The 20,533-nt window shown below is 46.8% G+C and overlaps 2 protein-coding genes across 8 annotated transcripts in view; one reads left to right on the top strand and one right to left on the bottom strand.

The window, feature by feature from the left end:
* The window catches only part of ASH1L (ASH1 like histone lysine methyltransferase), a 63,891-nt gene extending 58,522 nt beyond the window's left edge, over nt 1-5,369 (bottom strand). For both annotated transcript variants that reach the window (XM_074929287.1, XM_074929288.1), the window contains exon 1: nt 5,224-5,369. The gene's annotated coding sequence lies outside the window, so the exon portion shown is untranslated. The remainder of the gene's footprint in view (nt 1-5,223) is intronic.
* Nucleotides 5,370-5,508: 139 nt separating this feature from the next.
* On the top strand, nt 5,509-20,509 carry DAP3 (death associated protein 3). 6 transcript variants are annotated; one of them, XM_074929203.1, is made up of 14 exons: nt 5,608-5,626; nt 7,033-7,095; nt 7,750-7,795; nt 11,214-11,336; nt 14,563-14,664; nt 15,457-15,565; nt 16,013-16,105; nt 16,844-16,974; nt 17,354-17,434; nt 17,843-18,001; nt 18,417-18,476; nt 19,170-19,259; nt 19,517-19,634; nt 20,387-20,509. In XM_074929203.1, exons 3-14 carry the CDS (start codon nt 7,754-7,756, stop codon nt 20,470-20,472), a joined length of 1,194 nt encoding a protein of 397 aa, XP_074785304.1. In that variant the 5' UTR covers nt 5,608-5,626; nt 7,033-7,095; nt 7,750-7,753; the 3' UTR covers nt 20,473-20,509. The 6 variants fall into 6 exon arrangements, with proteins under 6 accessions (XP_074785303.1, XP_074785304.1, XP_074785306.1 ...); XM_074929205.1 differs by lacking the exon at nt 5,608-5,626 and adding an exon at nt 5,642-5,753; XM_074929201.1 differs by lacking the exon at nt 5,608-5,626 and adding an exon at nt 5,791-6,000.
* Nucleotides 20,510-20,533: the final 24 nt, after the last annotated feature.

Below are 20,533 nucleotides of genomic sequence, written 5' to 3'. Positions count from 1 at the left end.
TGTACACAGACAACAAAAATGCTAATCCTGGACCTAATCATCATTTTGCCTCGATCATTGTAATCTTCATCTCTCTGACTCTGCAATTACTCCACTCCACAGAAAATGTGTCTGCCAATTTGATCATTTTCGTAACCATGAACTGATTACATCTCATCTCTTTGAATCCCAAGAATGCTGCTTCTTCCCTACCTCTGCAAGTTCAAGCTTCCTGACAGCGTGGCTGAGGTGTGCGTAACTGTTCCTTGGCTCTTCACTTGTTCCTTAGTGCTTTGTTTTGCCAGTGACAACCATTATATGTGTTCTGTTCTTTTTTCCCCCTTTTATTTAACCACTGCTTTCTCTGTGCCACTCGCCACACTTCATACGCCCCGCCTGCACCAGTCTACAGGATTTTCACCATTCTTCTTGCAGGTTTTGCCTTAAAATCTCCCTGTGGATGTCAATGCAGATGAACAGCCAAATGATGACAGCCATAGTTCAGAGGCAGCTATAAAAGCTTGCATGAATGTACCCTGAAAACTTCAATTTGGCATTTTCAAGACCTAAAACTGTAATATTTACCTGTGTGATATAAGGTATGTATCTGTGTCCGCTTTCCACGTTTGTTCTGCTAATTTTCAAGTCTTGTTTTTAATCATACCATGGGCTTCTTCAGGTCAGAGAAATGGACTATGGACTTACAAAGTCCCTGCTTCGATGATGGCTGACCCCTGAAAGAGATGTTTCCACTACAAAGACCTTTACAAGAAAAGCATTATATCCATCTGGTGCACCCAAAAAGATTCATGTGAAATTAAAGCAGTGGAGCCTGATTGCCCATGCCCACAGTTAAGTATTTTCTAAGCTTGCACACTGTCATTTAACCACACTACTTTGTAACTTCTAAGACTAGAAAGTACTGCCCTAATCAAGCAGCATGACATTCTACACCACGCCAAGAACTCTCCTCAGCAATTCCTAACCCACTGCTCACATTCTGCAGACCCACAGCAGGTCTTTCCAAAGCAACATGAACATTTTTTTATTTAAAGACTTTTTTTTTTTTTTTTTATGAAAGAAACTACCATTTCCCTGGGGACTCTATTCCAAGACCTACTGCACATTTTGCAACAACTTTTATCCATGGGATCTTAGGCTAACATAAATTTTGCTAGATTAAGAACCATCTAGTATCAAATCTCTACACGGCCTTACAAATCATGATCAAGACACGTCCTAACCATCTCCCTCAGAAGCAAAACACATCAAACTTCCTGTCTCTCATACAGTAGATTCTGTAGATCTCAAATCCCACCTGTAATCATTCTTCGCCCCAAAAAATTAACTAGGAAGCATTTTAACATCCATTTTGACATGTGCTACCTAGAACTAAATGGTGTTCATGAATGATTTTTCTAATGCCATATACAGCTTTAATATCTATTATTCACTTATTCCCCTGTTGACACATCCAAAGCCCTTTTTGCCTGTCATCTGCTAAGACTTCTGTTCTTCTGATCCCCTGCTTTTCCAGAAAAAAAAATACCAAGGATTGACTTCTACTGCCAGCTCCTAGATATTTTTCCCCTCTGCCCCCTTAGCAATATTAAATGAGATTTTTTTCTCTTCTGTCCAATTTACCACGTCATCTTTATTTCTGCTGCTGCTGCTTTTGTTGATGAAAACATATTGTGAATTTATATTTGGAAGGCGAGTATTTTTCTTTTGGTTCTTTCCATTGATTCAGCTCCAAGGGACATCAAAAAAATTCAGCTGAGTGTCTGAAATCCCAGAACATTACTAGTAACTCCATGGCCTCCCACAATCCCTTTTCATATTCCTTGTCTTCTTTCTTCTGCTATAGAAGATAGCTACCACGCTCAGAAGTTCTTTCTCAAAAAGAGAATAAAATGTGTCATAAAAAACCCACTGTATTTCTCTACATCATATATCCGAAGCAGCAACACGGACCACTGGAGGTCACTGAAATAGAAGTTCAAGGACCTTGGATTACCTGTGTGAGTATTTTTATAGAGATGGAGACACTTGTCAGAAATAAAGTCACTGTCTGTGCTATATGAGGTGACAAATATAATATTTTACAAGTAGAATATCTTAGATGTGGTTTTGACAGCCACAAAACAACAGAGTACCCGTCTTGTCAAGAATAATATTCTACAGAAATGTTTGTAGCAAAGACAGTACGGCCTACATGTTGGGAGAGCAAATGGTAGCAGGACACTTATTTTGCAGGAAGAAACGCAGATGACACTTGGCAAGTATGCTCCAGTGGGAGGAAAACTTTGTAAGCAGATATAATGTTTCTTCTGGATCTTAATCATACTTCTTCTGATACCATACCTTAACTGAAATGTCTGGAAACACAAGACTGAATTTTGACTTCCCTGATAATGTTGTTGTTTCACTATTCATATGAAAATGAATATGAAATTGCTAAAAGCTGCATAACAAAACCCATATTTGATCAGACCAAAGGTTCATTTAGCCTTAGGCTGTCAGCCCCACTATTAGCCAATACTGATTGCCTGGGGAGAAGCATAAGAAAACCCAACATATGCTGTGGTAATTCTGCTAAGATATTCTCCCAGCCTCTAAATTTGTAATTCAGGAACTTCCCAAGAGGTATGTCTCTATATGTAATGCCTTTCAGTGGACTGTTCTGAACAAAAACCCTGCTATTTATACCCACCTAGCAAAAGGTAACATAAGGGACATAGTAAACCAGTATTTCACCTTTAAGTCCTGATATAATGTGCAATGTCTTTGGTCATGCCAAAAATTCCCCAGTGCTGGGATGGCCATACACACCGTGTGAGCCACACTGCACAACAGGTAATGCCGTGAATACAGAATATTAGGAATACAGATTTTACTTTCACAGAATAATCACGTTAGGTCTGCATATCAGATTTTTTTTTTTCTTTTTGAAAGCTATGAGATGAAACACATGACCTCACTGGAGTGGAAAGAAATGTGTCCACAATGGCAAAAGTCGACCTCTTGCCAATGGCAGCACAGATTAAATTTAAAAAAAAAAAAAAAGTCAACAATCCATTTGACAACAATACCTATTTAAAAATAACAGTAATTCAGTAACTATATGTCCTATTTCCACATTTCTCTTATGACAACAGCATTAGAATTTATATCGATAAGCCTGTCTCTTGCATCAAGTGGTTAAACTGCTTTTTGTATCCTCAAGGACAGTTTAGACTTCTGAAAACAAGCTGCTGCTTTTTGTAAATTATGACTCAAATTATTTTACTGTTTATTATCGCGCAAACATTGAGTGCTTTTTAGATGACTGTTGACTGCCTGTAGTAATCAAATGTAACTAAAGTCCAAAAAGAAGTTGTGATAATTTTGTTTTTAAAAACAAGATGTACTTAGACCCCCTCAAAATAAAAAAAAGAGAAAAAAAAATCTGTCTTATACAGTTTAGAAAAGCTACCGAAGCTTTAATTTTTGAGTAAGAATGCTTCTTAAGAACTCAAGTAGGCAGACAGATGATGATTTTAGAGCCCATCTCTACCCATATGTTCAACCAGCTGCTACAACTTCCCCATTCATGCAGAGGCAGGAGCACCAGGGACGGTCTCAAGGTCCTGAAGGATGACCACATGAAACACAAGTCTTTCAGGATTCACCCAAAAAACCCCCCATATTCTTGGAAAACATTGCTTTTACAGGTACGATCTAGACTAATGCAAGGAAGACAATCAAAACGAACAACGAAAGAAGCAAAAAAGGTACACTGCTCCTGAAAGTATGTTTATTTAAGTATATTTAAACGTATGAACATAAAGTCACAGATTTCTACCACGCATCCATCCCGCAGTCCCTGCTCCCCAGATCTCTCCTAACAAGACTGGAAAGCCAGTGTAAGAACCCACTACCTCAAGTTTCCCTTACTGGCTCCTGACAACACACGACTAACAGGAGAGTGAATGCGTGTCCTGAGGCCATCTGATGGCAACCCACATGCCAAGTACTTTCTAGCTCTCTGCTGGGTAATTAGCAGGGTGAAGGAACCACAAACCAAGGGTGAAAACAGAAGTTAGAAAGTCAGGAGACTACCTAACAGAAAGAACAGCGACGCATTTTGGCTTCTGATCTGAGGGATGGGTAAGGCTAAAATGCATTAGGCTCAACCATCTAATCCCACATTACCAGTCAATAAAACTAAAAAGAGGATGAAAAATCTAAAATTTCACAAGTATGATTTGGGAAAAGGGCTGCAAGCAGAAAAAGTCTACAAGCCACCGACCTAGTAAACTAGCCAGTACCTCAAGGAGAAAAAAACCCCAAACAATCTGCCAGAGGGACCCCCGCGCCTGCATCACCCCAGCGCCCGCGGCTCCCCCCGCACCGCCGCCCTCCGCGCGGGGCAAGGACCACGCTCTGCCCACCCCCTCCGCCCTACAGAAAAATTAAAGTTTCGGGGATGCGGAGACTTGCGCACAGACCCGATCACCAGGAAACTTCCTGAAACCCGACACGGGCACCTGGCCGCCGAGGGACTCCCCCGGGGCCGCTGCCAGGGGTGACCCGCGGCCCCCCTGCCCCTCCAGCGCGGCACCGGGCCAGCTGTCAGGTGATATCCCGCCCCCCCGCTCCCGCGGGGCCCGACACAACGCATGAGCGCGGCTGTCAGGCTCCCTCCACCCCCGCAGGGCACAGGCCCGGCTTCGGGCGTCCCGCCGGCTCACGGCCGCCCTGCGGGCACCGCTCCTGTCACCGGGACCCCCCCCTCCCGCCCCCCGCCCGCCCCGCGCCCGGGCCCCGCTGGCGGGGATACCCCGCCTCCCTCCCCGGCGCGGGCCCGGCTGTCAGGGATCCCCCGCCCCCTCCCGGCGCGGGCCCGGCTGTCAGGGATCCCCCCGCCCCGCCTCACGCAAGGGCCCTGCCGGGGTCCCCCCCGCTCCGCTCCGGGCGCGGGCCCTGCTGGGGCCCGCCGCGCACGCCCGCCGCCGCGGACCCCGCCGCCGGGGTTCCCCCGTCGCCGCCGCCCCGGCAAGCCCCGCCGCCGGGGATGCCCAGCGCCCGCGAACGGGACCCGGGGCGGCGCGGCGGGGATGCGGGGCAGCGCGCGCCTCGGCGCCGGTGCGGGGCGGGGCGGCCCCCGCCGCGGCTGCCCGGCCAGGCTCCCCTCCCCCCGGGCTCCGGGCCTGAGGCGGTCCCAGTCCCCGCCCGCCGCCCGCTCGCTCGCCCGCTCCTTACCGTGTCAGCGACAACACGGCCGGGGCCGAGGACGGGCTCCTCCGCGCCGCATCTTCCCGGCCGCCCGCGCGGACGGGGCCAGGGCGGGACCCGGACCGACCGGCCGCCGCTTTCGGCCCTGCTCCGAGCCGAGGCAGCGAAACCAAAATGGCGGCGGCTCCTGCTCCACCGCGAGCGAGCGCCCGGCGCCCCGCCCCGCCCCCGCCCGGCCACACCCCCCCGGGGCTGGCCCCGCCCCCTCCGGCCGACGCCGCCGTTCGCCCAGCGCGGGGCGGGGCTCGCGCCGCTCCGTCCGTTCCGCCCCGCGCCGCCTGTCCCCGCGCGGCTCCCGTAGCGCGGCCGCGCGTCATCCGCGGCCTCTGGCGCGGCGGATCCTGTCAGCGGGGCGGGCCCGCCGCCAGCGGTGAGTGCCGGGGCGCCCGGCGCCGGCCCGCGGGGATCGCCCGGCCCGGGCCCGCGGGGACCGGCCGCTTGTCTGGCGGCAGCTGCTGCCCGCGGGGCTCGGCCCGGGGGTAGCGGCCGTGCCGGAGGTCGGGCCCGCGCGGGGCGGCAGCGGGGCGGGGGGGGGCGGCGACTGGGGCGCGATCCAGCAGCGAGGCCGCAGCAGGAAGCGGGCGGAGCGGCGGCGGCGGCCGAGGGAAGGCGCCTGTGGGCTGCCGGGAGCCGGCGCAGGCGGGAGTGGAAGGCGGGCCGGTTTCCTTTAGTTCCCTCCGCAGGTTTTACGAACAGAACTTCACCTCTCCCGGTTTTCTGTAGTGGCCCCCGTTTCTAGATCAGGTTGGGTGATGTAACTTTATGCCCCTTTGTTACCTCAGTCCTGTGTATGTCTAGAAAAAGAGAATTCGGGAGGCCGGTGCAGAGCACATGGGAAGGAAAAGTGGGGAAAAGGTCCCTGGAACAGCCGCGGGCGTGCAGACGTCAGTCGTCCAAAGACAGTAACACTCTGGTTAGCTCAAAGTTGTTTCCGTCATTACTCCCCTGTTTCTGGCACTTGGCTTCAGGTTCCTGAAGCCAGTAGTAAATCACAGCCAGCAAGGAACCAGAAACTTGTTTTTAATGTAGTCTGGAGAGGTGATAGGTTAGGATTACCAAATGATGTCTGCAGATAGCACTTTCGGGGTTCTTTGTGTAATTTTTGTTAGCAAATTATATTCTGATCTATAAGTCCTTTCCTAAAGACCACAAGCAGCCAAGTATTTTTTCTATAATGGAACAGTACGCTGACTTGGTCAGCTTTGTAACTTGACCCAGGTACAAACCAGTGAGGTGGCTGCAGTTTTAATCTGCTCTTCTGCTAAAGCTCCCCTCCCACAGACAATCCCCAGAGAAGAGCCCTTACCACTTGTGGCAAAGTAATCAATCATTCAGGATCTCTGTCAGAATGTTAGGGGTGCCCAAAACAAACAGAAACTTTCAGGGTTTACTATTATTTTTTTTTTTATTTTTACGAGTTGTGCTTGAGAAAACAGCTTTCCCATCCCTACTTTTTTTACTATTAAAACTGTCATTTGAAACAAATGGGATACATTCTCATGTGGAGCGGAATTTCTGCTTCCTCTTCTGCTGTACATGCTAGCATGGCAAAGACAAATAACTAAAAAAGCCTTCACAGGCTGTTATCTTCACATTATTCTCGAAATAGCAAAACCGGGGCTTTTTTTCAAATATGTATTGTGCATCGATTGTTAGATGAATGAATGTAAAGCACCTTTACAAAATGAACGTCCTTTAGTGTGGAGTTTCCTCATTCTATGCAGTAACAGTTGTAGATGCCATTCTATGCAGTTAAATCATCTTTGTCTTGCTTAGCATTAAGACTGCAGTTAACCACCGATTTCACTAAGACAGCTATTCCTCCTAAAGAATTATAAGGTAATTATCTCACTCTGAATGCATTGTGTACCTTAATGCAACCAAGAACCCTTAAAGCATCACTGTTAGGTACTGTCATTATTTTCTCCTAAGAAGGTGCTATGAAGAAGGCCTTGAATGCTGGCACAGATGACAGATTTAACTAATTTACTTACCTTTTTGCCTTTATTTTTGCATCACAATTCTTAATTGTTCAAGTGTTTTGGTTTTTCTCCTGTTGTAATCAAAGACAACTGAGCAGTAGATACTAATATATGATTAGGAGGAAGCCAGAGACACAGAAGCATCTTCAGTCTCTGCATTATTCAAGTTTCTTCAGAATAATCACTGTGTAGCCCTTCCTCTTGCTTTAACAGCTGCAGACAAAATAGATGCCCTTCCCCAATAAAAAAATCTGTTCTCACTAGATGAATGAAATAAAAGCTTGTAAGGTTTTTTTGTAAATGTCTCTTGGAAAAAAGGCAACATAATTAATGGAATTTTTTTTTTAGGCAAATAATGCTGATTATCAGTAGTCAACTGTATTGCTGCAGAGCATTCTGACAGCTTCTCTGAATTATCTGTGTGCCTAGGGTTTAAGCTCTTTAGGCAGGAACGATTCTCTGCCATTAAACGTAATAAAAAACCTAAAAAAATCCACTTCTGTCTCTGCAGAAAAATGCTGAGAAGTCTGAAAGGCCTTGTCCACCATCCTCTCCGGGTAAGTTCTGTAATAGCGCGCGATGCTGCTTCCAGTATTTCAGCTGTCCTGTGAACTGCAATGACAATTTACAAACTGTAAAAAGTGAGATTCTTCTTACATTCATCATCTAAAAACCCGGTGCCTCCTATAGGCTGGCTGTGTAAACTCCCATTATGGGCAAAGGAAGGAGAGACAGTTTGTGTGCGTGACTGCATTTACGTTTCTCTCCCACGGCTTCAGAGAGAATGAGCAAGAAGCCTGGAGAGTTGGCTTCAGTGAGACATTTGTTAAAGTTTAGCATTCTGCAATGTCCAGAATGTCGAAATTCTCCATCTTTAGTGCAAGTGTTTCTCAGAAAACAGAGAATCTACTTGCTCTGCACTGCTGGAAGGAAGAACAGAAGCACCAGCCCCTCACAAAGCCTGGGTTGCTGGTGGGAAGAGCATTTGCCCAAGGGCTCAGTGCTTCACGTGGAGGTTGTACTATTGGCTCTGCCACAACACTGCAGCACTACGTTACCAGGAAAGCCTCCTTATGTCATAAACAGCATAATGAGTTCAGGTTGCATATCTGGAACGACTTTCTAACGGTAAAGAATTTCAGTTGTTTGCTGTTGTCTTTTAAATGCTTTTTCACTAGTCCATAGTGATGTGCTTAGGATAAATCATAATTAGATAGGATGACTGTGGAACTACTCGTTTCCAGAGATGAGATCCTGGTTGTACAGTACTGTACTTATGATGGCAGCCTTTATGAAATAAACAGTCTTTTCTAGAGACCAAGATATGTGAAAACATGTAGGAACAGCTCCACCTTATGGCACATGACTTTGTGATTAATCTCCATGTACCACGTGATTGCTGCCATTTCAGGGATCCGAGTTAGACTACTCTGTCCTTTGGCAGATGGAAACTTACTCTAAAATCCACTCTACGCTACTAGGATAAACTGTGTTAAAAGATGATGTGAACATCTGAGAGCCTTACGTACACGTTAGGATTTACTACGCAGAGCTCTACAGTGAGCCAGAAAGGTAGATGTCTCATGCAGAATGCCAGAAGTCGAGGGGATCAGTGATAAGCCACTGTCTTTTGTTCAGGAGGGGGGATCAAGCGGCATAAAGTCAGAATATATAATGCATTAGCAGTGGTATTCTAGGTCACTCAGAGGTATTCCTGTAGCCTGCTCAAAATGCAGATGGACTTCTGCATGAATTTTGTAAATGGAAACTAATTCACAAAATGCAAGTCTGTATCTCTCAAATTCAGGATAACTGTGAGTAGTGTGATTCACTACCCTCGGAGCTTATGCTGATTTCGTAGCACTGCAGAGGTTTAGGAAGGCTCGCGTGTCTCCAGGTACTGAGAAGCTGCTTCTACAGCCCAGTGCAGGCTACAGTCCACAAAGGAAAAGTTCCAAAGCACTACAGGGCTACACGGAGATTCTGAGGAAGACGTTATCGTGCTAAAGTTCAAAGAAGTGATGTTCTAAAATGATATCCTTGCAGGAGAAAGACGTAGTAATTTAAAAATGGGGTATGTTCTTTTGATGGAAAAATAGAAATTCTACATACTTGGCTGCAAAAACAGAGGACTGGACTTGAAGACAAAGTCCTTCTCACACTTGCACCCTGTCTTGCTGTGCTGTCTTGTGCTCCCTTCATAGAATTTACTAGGAACTGGCTTTTGTACCATAGGGAATCCAACTCCTGCTGATCTGATATGGTGCTTTAAAAAAGTGGTATTGGTAATATTGGTTTGACTAAGTGTCATTCAGCTAAAGTCTTGAGCTGTATCTAGGCACACATGGAAACTGAACACACTCGGGAAGTTAATCCTTGCTTAATTTTCATTGACTGTTACACAGGTCAGGGACAAGGATTTGTATGGTACTCCAGAGAAAGGATGTCCACACAGCAGTAAACTTGCCTTTTCTAAAAGAAAGTGAGCAAAGCTCACAGCCCCAAGACCTTCACTTGAGACGTGAGAAGTAGGGAATGCAGGACGTGCAAAGAAAATGAGAGGGACTATGATTCCAGACTAGGAATGACTTCAGGCTGACATTTTCTAGGTGAACAGGCGACAATAGCTGCATGCTCTAGATATTCGTGTATTAAATTAGCATCTTAGTGCCTTGCTCGAGGCTGTAAATTGTCACTTCTGTGGACTTTAAGCGTGGCAAATAAGACATCCTAACTGATCGTCTGGATTTGAGGAGGAAAATAATGTTGTGGGAACAAGAATGTGGTGACAGAAGTGAATGTTGAGTGATCTCCCATACTCACACTGCAGGATGTTATACAGGTATCTCGTGTTGAGTTATAAACTGGTTTAATTCCTTCCCTAAAAGGAGAGTGAGTGCTGAAATGCTGATTCAGGAGTCCATTGTGTGTTTAACATGGGATGTGGGGTAATCCGACATTACACTTTCTTCTGAGCCCTTGTGGCTTTCAAATGACCCCCTGAGGAAAACTGGGATGACAGTAGAATTGCCTCATGCCATGGAGAACTGAAACAGCTGTTCCTGTCTCTAAACTTGAGTTTATGGCTACTCTCATCTTAGCAGACAGACAAAATAGGAAACTACTTGCTCTGTTTACAGTTGGAGCCTGCAACTGTTCCAGTCAGTAATATGAAGGGTGGCTTTCAGTTCTGCAGGCTTTGGTCACAGCCTCTGTTTGGAGAATACACTTTTTTATTCATTGACGAATGCTTATATTTTCTTTCACCATAGCATAATAAAGTGCTTGTCCTTCTACTACTCACTTTCTTGCCTATTTTGGCTAGGCTTTACAGGCATGCTTCAGCAGTCTGTCTATGGAAAAAAGAATTAATCAGCTTAGCTGGCTGTTTCAGTTTCTCAGCCACGTCTGTATTATAATGAAAGAGTCTGTATGCAGGGACACAGTTAGGAAAATCAGTGCAGGGAATGTAATTATAAATATCAAATAGTGGGCAGCACTGCACTAATCCCTCAATAATTAAGGTGATTATGGATTATTAGACAGCTTGAATTTTCAAGGTACTAGCTACTGTTCTTTGGTGTAGGCAGAAACATTGTGGGAACTTCCCAGCAATAAAACCTTAATGGCTCTACTTGTGCTCTTAAGCAATCTTGAAAGGGACAGGGGACAGGGCTTGGCTGTCTACATGACTTAAACTGGTAGCAGACTTAATTGAATGGAAATGGTTTAGAAGCAGGCATCTAAATGTGAAATGTGGTTCTAAAGCGTGGGTTTTTTTCATGATAAATTTACATTCTAACGATGATTTTTTTATTCTAATTGCAGAGAATTTTATTCTGTATTGCATGCTACCTTGACCCTATCATAATGTGCGTGCAGTGAGTGTACAAAACAAACCACTAACTGGATTTTTAACTGGTAATCTTTGACTGCCAAGAAGTTTGTTGCCTGTTTGCCTTTTTCTTTCCCTAGTTGGACCATGGGTATGCCCTCCATACGGCAGCCAAGGATTGCTTAAGTTCCGTTGTCAGCCAGGATGTCCAAACACTGGCAGAAAGACCAAGAGGAGTTTTCTATACCAGTGAGAACGACCCGGTGAGTTACTGCCACAAGTGTTACTGTCAGACAGCAAGTGCCTGAGTTCTGTCAGTCTGCCTGTGGACATGCTGGAGCCAGGAGTGCTTACTGGGATTGGGTTGTTCTGGTAAACTGGAGGGAGGGGAGTACACAGGCCTAATAATAGGCGTCCAGACCACGATCCCCAGCCCAAAGGAAAACAGGCCGTGGCTGTGCAGTGCACCTGCCTGGGTTTGAACAAGACAGGGCTGGTCCTCTGCCTGAAAGCTCCTGGGAGCAAGTATTGATTCCTTCTCTATAGTTGCACAGATGAGATAGATAGACTGTGTATTGTAGAAGCTCAGATGTGGCTTAGCTTGTCATCAGACACCATTAATTTCAACTCCAGGGTTATTCTTCCCTGACTAACTCCTCAAATTGGCTGTGAAGGGGGATAAAAAACACACCCCAGATGACCTCAGCACAGCACAGCTCTCCAGCATCATAATTCCAGCCTCACACTCTCTGTCTCAAGCACAAAATGAAGTGGAATAAATGAATGGAATAAGCCTTTGAGGTGCTTTTCTGCTGCCTCTGTAATTGGAGTCTTTCAATACTGATTCCTCTGGGGTCTCTATGGAAACAGCAGCATGCAGATGATCTTACTCACGTGATGCGAGTGTCTCTATAGATTGCACAGAAGAGTCCAGATGGCAAGGATTGTCCCCACTGTCCTGCGCCTACCATTTACGTTACCAGGCAACTGGCTTTGGCATTCTGACTTCATGTGCCTGATGTTTGGCGACAGGCGCCATTGCTTATTAATTTGTCAGATCAGCGTTCCTGGGACTGGCTGGGCTGCAGGTCGGGGACTGCAGCAGAGAGGTTCCGTGGCTCTCAGAGCTCCGACTGCACCCATACTGGGGCACCGTAAAGTCCCATTAAAAATGGATAAAGAAGACCAGATGAAAACTAAATTTTTAATAAGACTTAGCTTTTATACACCTTTCCATTAGCAAAACTCAGAGTCACTAAATATGAGGTTAAAGATACTGACCCACTTCTCAGATGTAGGAGCTGAAGAGTGAAGGAATTTCCCCAAGGTTATGCAGTGAGTCAGTGATGAAACTGAGAACGAAAATGATCTCTGGAGTACTGCTCTTCTGTTCAAGTCCATGGGTAGCACTGCACCAGCACAGGTGCTGTCACTCTGTGACCAACACGTGCAGCAAAACTCCAGGGAATCCAGCCCGGAGTTTGAAATACAGCTCTGCTTGAAAAAAGACTGAAGTCTTTCTTCACAGGTCTCCTCTTCAGTCCATCTCCCAGTAACATCTTACAGCAGAGGAGTTACTGACTGGCCAGGTTTTAAAAATTTTCTTCCTGTTGCTAAGATTTACTGACCAGTAAACACCATACTGGCAACTCAAGCAGTTTAGATAGCAGTTTGCTGAAGTTACCAAATGGTTTCATCCTATAACTAGTTCAGCAAACCTGTGGGTACGTCGAATCCTACAGCTGCCCCAAGGTGAACCACAGAGCCCAGGTACCGTCCTCAGCCAGCTATGGACTAGGGCTGTGGTTACCATGGGCTTCTCAGAGGGGAGGGGGGCAGAAGATAAGAGAACAGGCATGTTGCATGCTGACACACTGAAAATCTGGAGAAAGGGAGGGAGACTAACATGTAGCAAGAATCCTGGGGCTAGAGAATTCATGGGTCTGCAACAGAGCTGCAGCAGTTGTGCATGAAGAGTCCCATCAAGAAAATGGGAAAAGCAAAATATTCATGGCAAAAGCAGGCACTAGTCAAACCTGTAGGTACAGCTGCTCGCGTGGTTCTGTGTGAGGAGGACAGCAGGCAGCCAGGTCAGGGTAGCAGTACTCATCACAAGGGTTTTCTCCCCATCCATTCCTTCTGTCAAACCATTTGTCAGCCAGACTGCACACGTGAGCGACCAAGCCCAGGCCCATACTGTCTCATCTGTCCTGGGCCTCAGTAAATTAAGCTCTGTGTCTACACCAGAGCTAATAAGGAATACAAGGAAGGTCTGAATCAACCCCCAAATCTGCTAAAGCTGGCAGAAATAACGACAGCTTCTTTTTCTTTCTAAATAGTAAGTAAAACTACTTTTCCTGAATCATTATTATGCAAAATAAAGAAAACAAGGAAGTTCTTACATTTTGATTCCATCTCAACCAAAATGGAAGCAAGAGATTGGCATGCACAAGAATAAAGAGGGGGCTATTTTTACTTTAAATGCATGAAAAAGTGCAGAAAATATAGAGCAGGACATGAAAAGTTTCAAAGCTTTGCACAAAGGTCCTAAAAAAGCCAGACAAAGCTTGCCACAAAAGTTGGTAAAAGTCACACAGGAAGTACTGCAGAATAGTGTCTCTGGGTAATCTCCTAATTATACAAGACACAAAAACTCGATGACTAGATCAAGAGTAAATAAATAAGTGCTTTGCAAGTATTGCATGGTAGAAGAATAGAATAATGAAGGGAAAAAACAAGGATGTATACCAAGGCATGAAACAGGTATTAAATTTTCAGATACCAGTAACAGCTGTTTCCTAGCGTGCATAGTCAGAGATCTTAAAGTAATCACTATAAATCAGTGCAGAACAATGCAGGTCCACTGGAGGAATAATACTGACTACGAGGTCACAACAAGGGTCCTGAAATTATTGCCCCGGAGAACAAATGATGAGTTCTTAAGCAACCAGTCCTAGTCAACAAGGCAAATTAGGAATTACTGTTGAGAGATAACAGCAAGGAACAAACCAGAAAACTTTGTCACAGGTTTAATGTAAATTTGAACCTAGCAGATAACTCAAAAGGGGATCGTATTGCTGTTAAGATACCGTGGTGGCCAGAAGTACAAGTGGACTAATGAAAGATCAGATAAATTCCTGAATCATAGGGCCACTGGTGCCACTCTTTATTCTTGTGCATGCCAATCTCTTGCTTCCATTTTTGGTTGAGATGGAATCAAAACACCACGGTTCATACTCAAGCTCAAGGAATCCCTTTATTTATTGCCAGGTGGGATATCCTTGCTTTAGACTCTTCCTAAGCACCTGCCAGCAGTGTCCTGCTGCTACAATTCCTGCTGTACTTTAATATGCCAGTTCTGACTCTCAGTAAGTAGGTACTTGCTTTGATTGAGCATTCCCTCCCAGTTCTGCTCTCGCAGGCCTTCTGTATCCAGAAAAGAGGTATCAGACTTTCCTGAGTGTTACAGCTGGTGTTTTACCTCCCCAGGCCAAGCACACCGGGCAGCATGAGGGCCGCCACTACAGCATTCCGCTCGAGGAGGTGAAAGCTGTGTTTCCACACGGGCTGCCCTATCGGTTCCAGCAGCAGGTACTTTGTCTGGGAGCAGGTTTGGAGGGAGTGGACTGATATGTGGGAAGAACCAGATCCATCGGGTAACTACGATGTTTCCCTGTTGGAATGAGAGTGACGTTCTGCACGAATGCAGTTATTCCTGGTCCTTACTGTTATTTTCTACATCTAAAAGATGTGAGTCAACCTAACCAGAATAGTGGCAGAAGGGTGTGAGGATTCCACCCTTTGGCAACTTTCTATCCAGTATTTTTCATCTCTTAACTTTTGAGTACATCATGAATTACAGAAATATTCTCCACAGTTACATTTCTGTGTGAAACTTGCTGTCTCATGACGTAAGTTCATATTGGCAACAAAAAGATTTTGCCTCTTGATTTCTTTGGGAGACAGGTCACGCTGTGACAGGATTGGGCTCCGTAAGCAGCTAAGGCAGACTGCCTGCTTGAGTTTAGGAACAGATCTCATCCGTGAGTTAGTAGTTCTAGGTGACTGACTTCTGATTCTTTGAGAGGCCGGTCGGCCTCACCTCGGTCTCTGGGAACACACTGAACAGCAAATCCTGGAAGCCACTTCCAGGCACACAAAGGACAGGCAAGTCCTCGGGGCAGTCAGCGTGGCCTCCCCAAGGGGCAGTGATGCTTGACCAACCCGTCAAAGTTCTGTGAGGGTCTGAGTGGCCCGGCAGACGAGGGGAGGGCAGGGGGCACACAGACCCTGCCCGGTGCCAGCCCGAGGGGGAGTGGTGGCAGGAACAGCTGTGGTGTACCAGCACCTGGCTGCCTGTTCACATTCTGTTCCTTTTCCCAGATTAAGACCTTCAACGAAGCCTGCCTGATGGTGCGAAAACCAGCTCTAGAACTTTTCACTTACCTGAAAAGCTCCAACTTTGCACACCCAGCTGTCAGATATGTGATCTGTATCTTTTATCACTTACTTGATGGTAGGATGCAAGTTAAATAGAAGCAGGTGAATTTATGCTGATGAGGGTGATGTTTTGATCCTATGCTGACCGCTGTGCTTTAGTCTTCGGGAGGTGGTTCTGCCACGTGCCTGGTGCCAGCAAAGCTAGTCTGAGAAGTTCATGAAGCTTGTGCACTTCTATTCTAAATGTGACTTGGCTTATGGCACAGATCTACAAACAGGGCTGTTGGCACAACCAGGGGAATGGGAATCATCAGCTCTGATGACCTGGGGCGTGGGGATACAGAGAGGAGACCCTTTAGGCTGGGCTTGCTGCTGAACAGAAGCACGACGGAATGCCATCCTTGCTTTGAACTTCCTTTATGCCTTATGTGAAAGAATTACAGACAAGTTTAAACTGAAGTGATTTTCCAGAGACTTTCCTTGACAGTCCATGTTGGAGATGGTGAGAAAGGAACAGGGAAAACCATGACTCTGTGTCACGTGGTTCACTACTGCACAAGGCAAGGCTGGCTGGTGCTGCACATCCCGGACGGTAAGAATCTGTGTTCTGCATCAAACACACAGACTCATCTGGGTCGGAAAAGCCCCTGAAGCTCCTCCAGCCCAACCATGACCCTCCCCCTGACCCTTCCCAACTCCCCCAGATCCCTCAGCGCTGGCTCAGCCCGACTCTTCAACCCCCCCAGGGATCCCGGGGACTCCCCCCTGCCCTGGGCAGCCCATTCCAACGCCCAACAGCCCCTTCTGCACAGAAATCCTTCCTCAGAGCCAGCCTGACCCTGCCCTGGGCAGCTTGAGGCTTCAAGAGAAGGGTGTCTGGTGGGCCACAGCAAATTGCCTTTGTTTTTCCATAGCAGAAAAGGTTATAAAGCACAAACCCCCCCAAAACCCCAACATAGCGCTGAGGGATCTGGTGTAGTTGGAAACTGTCAGTGTTGGGTTAATGGTTGGACTGGATGATCTTCAAGGTCTTTTCCAACCTAGACGATTCCGTGATTCTGTAATAAAGTAGAACATAATGACAGTGATTTTCATCTGCTCTCACGTTAGTCGGTCATCTTCTCCCCACTGTTGATGAGTGTGACAGGAGATGTACTGCGTGTCTGTGTGACCTCCTCTGTTCTCAGGGGACACTCTTCTCCATTAAGGATGGCAGACTTTTCTTAGCAGTGTAGCAGAAAGGCTGAGACATACAGACACCCACCCCCCCCCCAACTCATATAATTATTTTGACTTTAAAAAAAAAAAGCAACTTTTATTTTGCTTACAGCTCATCTCTGGGTGAAAAACTGCAGGGAGCTCATGAAGTCTTCCTACAAGGAAGAAAGGCTTGATCAGCCTTTGCAAGCATCTGTCTGGCTCAAGAACTTCAAAGCCTCCAATGAACGCTTCCTAAAAGAGGTTTGTAGAGCCCGCCAGGTTGTCGTGGTTAGTAGCTAAGAACTCCTCAAACTGCCCTCATCATCCTCTGCCAGGGGCTGCATGTGCTTCCTGTCACTGAGCACCTTGATGCAAGTTGTAGATTTGCTCATTTTTGAAAAATGTTTCATGTATTAATGCCCTTACACTGCATACAAACCCACAAACCCTGCCCTTCACTGGAATTCAATTTTTATAGAAAAAGAAGTACTTTAATTCCCCCTGTGGGGATGGCTATCTGTGATGAATACTTCTCCCAGATTCTGAACTACTCTTTAATGCCGGCAAAGAACCAGGAATCTTTGCCAAGCTGCCTTTGCACTACTGAGTTCCCAATCTAATTGTAGTTCTTTTACCACAGATAAAAACACAAAAAACATACGTGTGGGGCAAACAAGAAAGTACTGAGGAGGGCAGACCACTGGGGGAAGTGGTGGAGCAGGTAAGGAACAACAACTGCTTCTGGCTTTGTCTCACCTTTTATTAGGAGACCCCGTCACTGCGTATGTAGAACAAACTGCTTCTGAAGATCTTACAAATATGAGTTCTAGGAAACGGAAGGCATTTCCCTATCAACAAGGTGACAAAACACATTGTGGAAGATGGGATGGATCTGTCAAGGAAGTTGTACAGAGAACTTGGGTAGAAGTGACGATTAGAATGTGCAGGCTCCTACGTCTCTGATGCTCAGTACCTGAGGCCAGGTTACTCCTTTGAAAGGAACGAACAGGCTGTGGGCTGTTGCTTTCTCTTCTTTCCCCCTTAGAAACGGCAGACAATGCCCGAAGTTGCCAGCGTTATATATTAACAAGAAAACCAACCTGAGTTACGTGCTTTTTCCCATTTAAAGGGTTTAGCTCGCACGAGAAATGCCAGCGATGCTGTGGGGGTCGTGCTGAAAGAGCTAAAGCAGCAGTGTCAGCGCGGCTCCTTCCGACTCCTCGTGGCAGTGGACGGCGTTAACGCGCTCTGGGGAAGGACCACGCTAAAGAGGGAGGACAAAAGCCCCGTAAGAAGCGATCTGCTCCGATGATATTTCTGTATTCCTACTGCAAGGGAGAGCTGGGGAGGGTGCTTTGTTCATTTTTAGCTTCTGTAGTTATCCCTGAAGGACGTAGAGTTGGCTTTGCTGGCTTAGAGGGACCTGCAAAATTCCTAGGTTGTGCTTTAGACAACTTGTAACTGAAGAAAGTTCCCTCGGTGTAAAGAAGTGCACGTATGTCTTGTTACAGCAGGAAGGGTTTGGGCATTTCTCTGTGCAACGTTCCTAAGGCTGAATGCTACAATGCTGAGTAATAGCAAAGGAAAAAAAGCACCTAAAAGTATTGAAATGATCCTCCCAGTCTAATTTAAAGTAGGGGAGGGAACTTCTGTCTCAGATAGAAACTGCTGGCAAAAGAAGTGACACAGACAATCTTCACCAGGTTTCTCCAGAGGACCTGACGCTCGTGTACAATCTCAGGAAGATGATGATGAATAATTGGGTGAGTTCTGGTCCCTTTGGGTGTGTTATTCTTGACAGTTAAAGCTACGTGCTGCTAAGCATAAAGCTACAAATGAAACATCACACTGTTCCTTCAGCAGAGCACGAGCATAGTGTGAGAGTTAGAGGTTCTATCTTGTCAGTGCTTCTGACATCACCCAGAGAGAGTGAGAACAGGTCAGATCTCTTACAGTGCTTTCTGTGATTACTGTGCCAAACCCCAGTTTGTGACCCTGAGCCAGAGGTATTTATTTAATAACCCTTAGGACACTTTATGATTTTTTTGGATTGATGAGGACTTTCAGTTTCTAAACATTTTGCTATGGGAGGTCAACTCCTGCTTCTTTTTCAGTCCCCTGGATGCCAGTAACTCTAACAGGTAGTGTTCAGATTTAAAAGCATATAGAAAAGTCCTTTAAAAAGTATTTCAGTTGTTTCAGTAGGAAGTTGTTTATAGGCAAGAATGACACATTTAAATGTGGAAACACCAGCTACGTATTCCCTGTGCTGCACATGTACTTGGAGTAGCCAGGCTTCACATAGTCAAGAGCATTAAAGAAGCCCATTATATAGAGTTTTGGAATAGAAATATCTGTAAGATCAAAGGAGGAGGTACCTCGCTTGTTTAAAATCAGTCCCCAAGTACTGCACAAACACTACACTTGCAACTAAAAGGGTTTCTTCTGCCTTGTAGAATGGAGGAGCTATTGTGACAACCCTCAGCCAGACCGGCTCTCTCTTCAAACCCAGTTCTGCTTATCTGCCCCAGGAGTTGCTGGGAAAGGTCAGTCACAGCCTCTCCCCCCCCCCATTCACACTGGGAAACAGAAATCCTGGTTGGGGAACTGCCCCAGGTCACAGCAGCAGAGTCTGCTTCAGTCTCTCTTCCAGTAATTCCTTTTTTCTTTGAACTCCACCGCTTGGGCCCGCACGTGGCCAAGCTGTGCCCGGTCCCAGGTGGCTCCCACGGGGGGGTGTGTGTGTGTGTGTGTGTGTGATGAACCCGCTGCGGGTCTCACCACCAGCTGTCCCCCCCCCCAGGAGGGGTTCGACGCCCTGGACCCCTTCGTCCCCATCCCAGTCCCCAACTACAGCCCGAGGGAGTTCGAGAGCTGCTACCGCTACTACCTGGACTGCAAGTGGCTGCAGCACGAGCAAGGTCAGCACCCCCGTGGGGTGGGGGGCACTGGGGCCCTGGGGGGGGCCCTGAAAGCTTCACTCCACAGTCAGCATGGGGTATAACTGTTCAGCAGGGATTCTTTATTGGCAGCGCTGGGGATCGCTCCACCACGAGTGCCACATCTACTGACAAAACTCTGAGTAATTCCACACAGCACCCCCAGGCATCACATCTCTTAGAAAGGGCAGTGTGGTGCTAAGGGGTTCTCAGCATTCATTTACATAGTTTGAGCATGTGTAGTAAAAATAGAGCGAGGGTCTTCTCCCCTCCTTAGGGGTCCCCACAGCCTTTCTCACACTGTCCCTTAGTGAACTTTAGGTCTCGTGTCCATCTCTGGTCACAGAGTTACTTCATCCCTCCTCCAGCCCCTGTTTGTTCCAAGGGCATTAGTTCAGACCAGCTTCCAGTCACTCATGGCACTGGTGTCTCCTTAGGCCCTTGTTTTCTCGAGGTTCCTGCTCTTAGGGATGTACTCGGGGAGTTTTGTAGACTGTCCAAGGTCTGTCTTACCTTTACGAGGCAAAGAGTTAAAGGTTTCAAAACATCCTGTAAGCGGGTAACGACTACAGGGGGGAGAGGAAAAAGTATAAACGAAATTATATACATTAAAGTATGGGACAGATAAAAGTTGGTAGAACACAAGTGATGGTTAACGTTAAAACTAAACGTACATTAGCAATTTCAAGTACGACTGTAGCAACTTCCCCCCCAACGCACCTTGTGCCTTGCAGCGCGCACGGAGGCCGGGAAGGAGGAGCTGCGGTTCCTGAGCGGCTCCAACCCGCGGCAGCTGGAGCGCCTGGCGGGGCCCCTCTAGCGCAATAAAGGCCGCGGCGGCGGCGGGTCCCTCTCCGTGTCCGTGTCCGTGTCCGGTCGGT

The sequence above is a fragment of the Athene noctua genome, chromosome 29 (assembly GCF_965140245.1).
Source record: "Athene noctua chromosome 29, bAthNoc1.hap1.1, whole genome shotgun sequence".
Lineage (NCBI taxonomy): Eukaryota > Metazoa > Chordata > Aves > Strigiformes > Strigidae > Athene > Athene noctua.
Note: the sequence above shows the minus strand (reverse complement) of the source record. Positions and strands in the feature narration are given on the sequence as shown.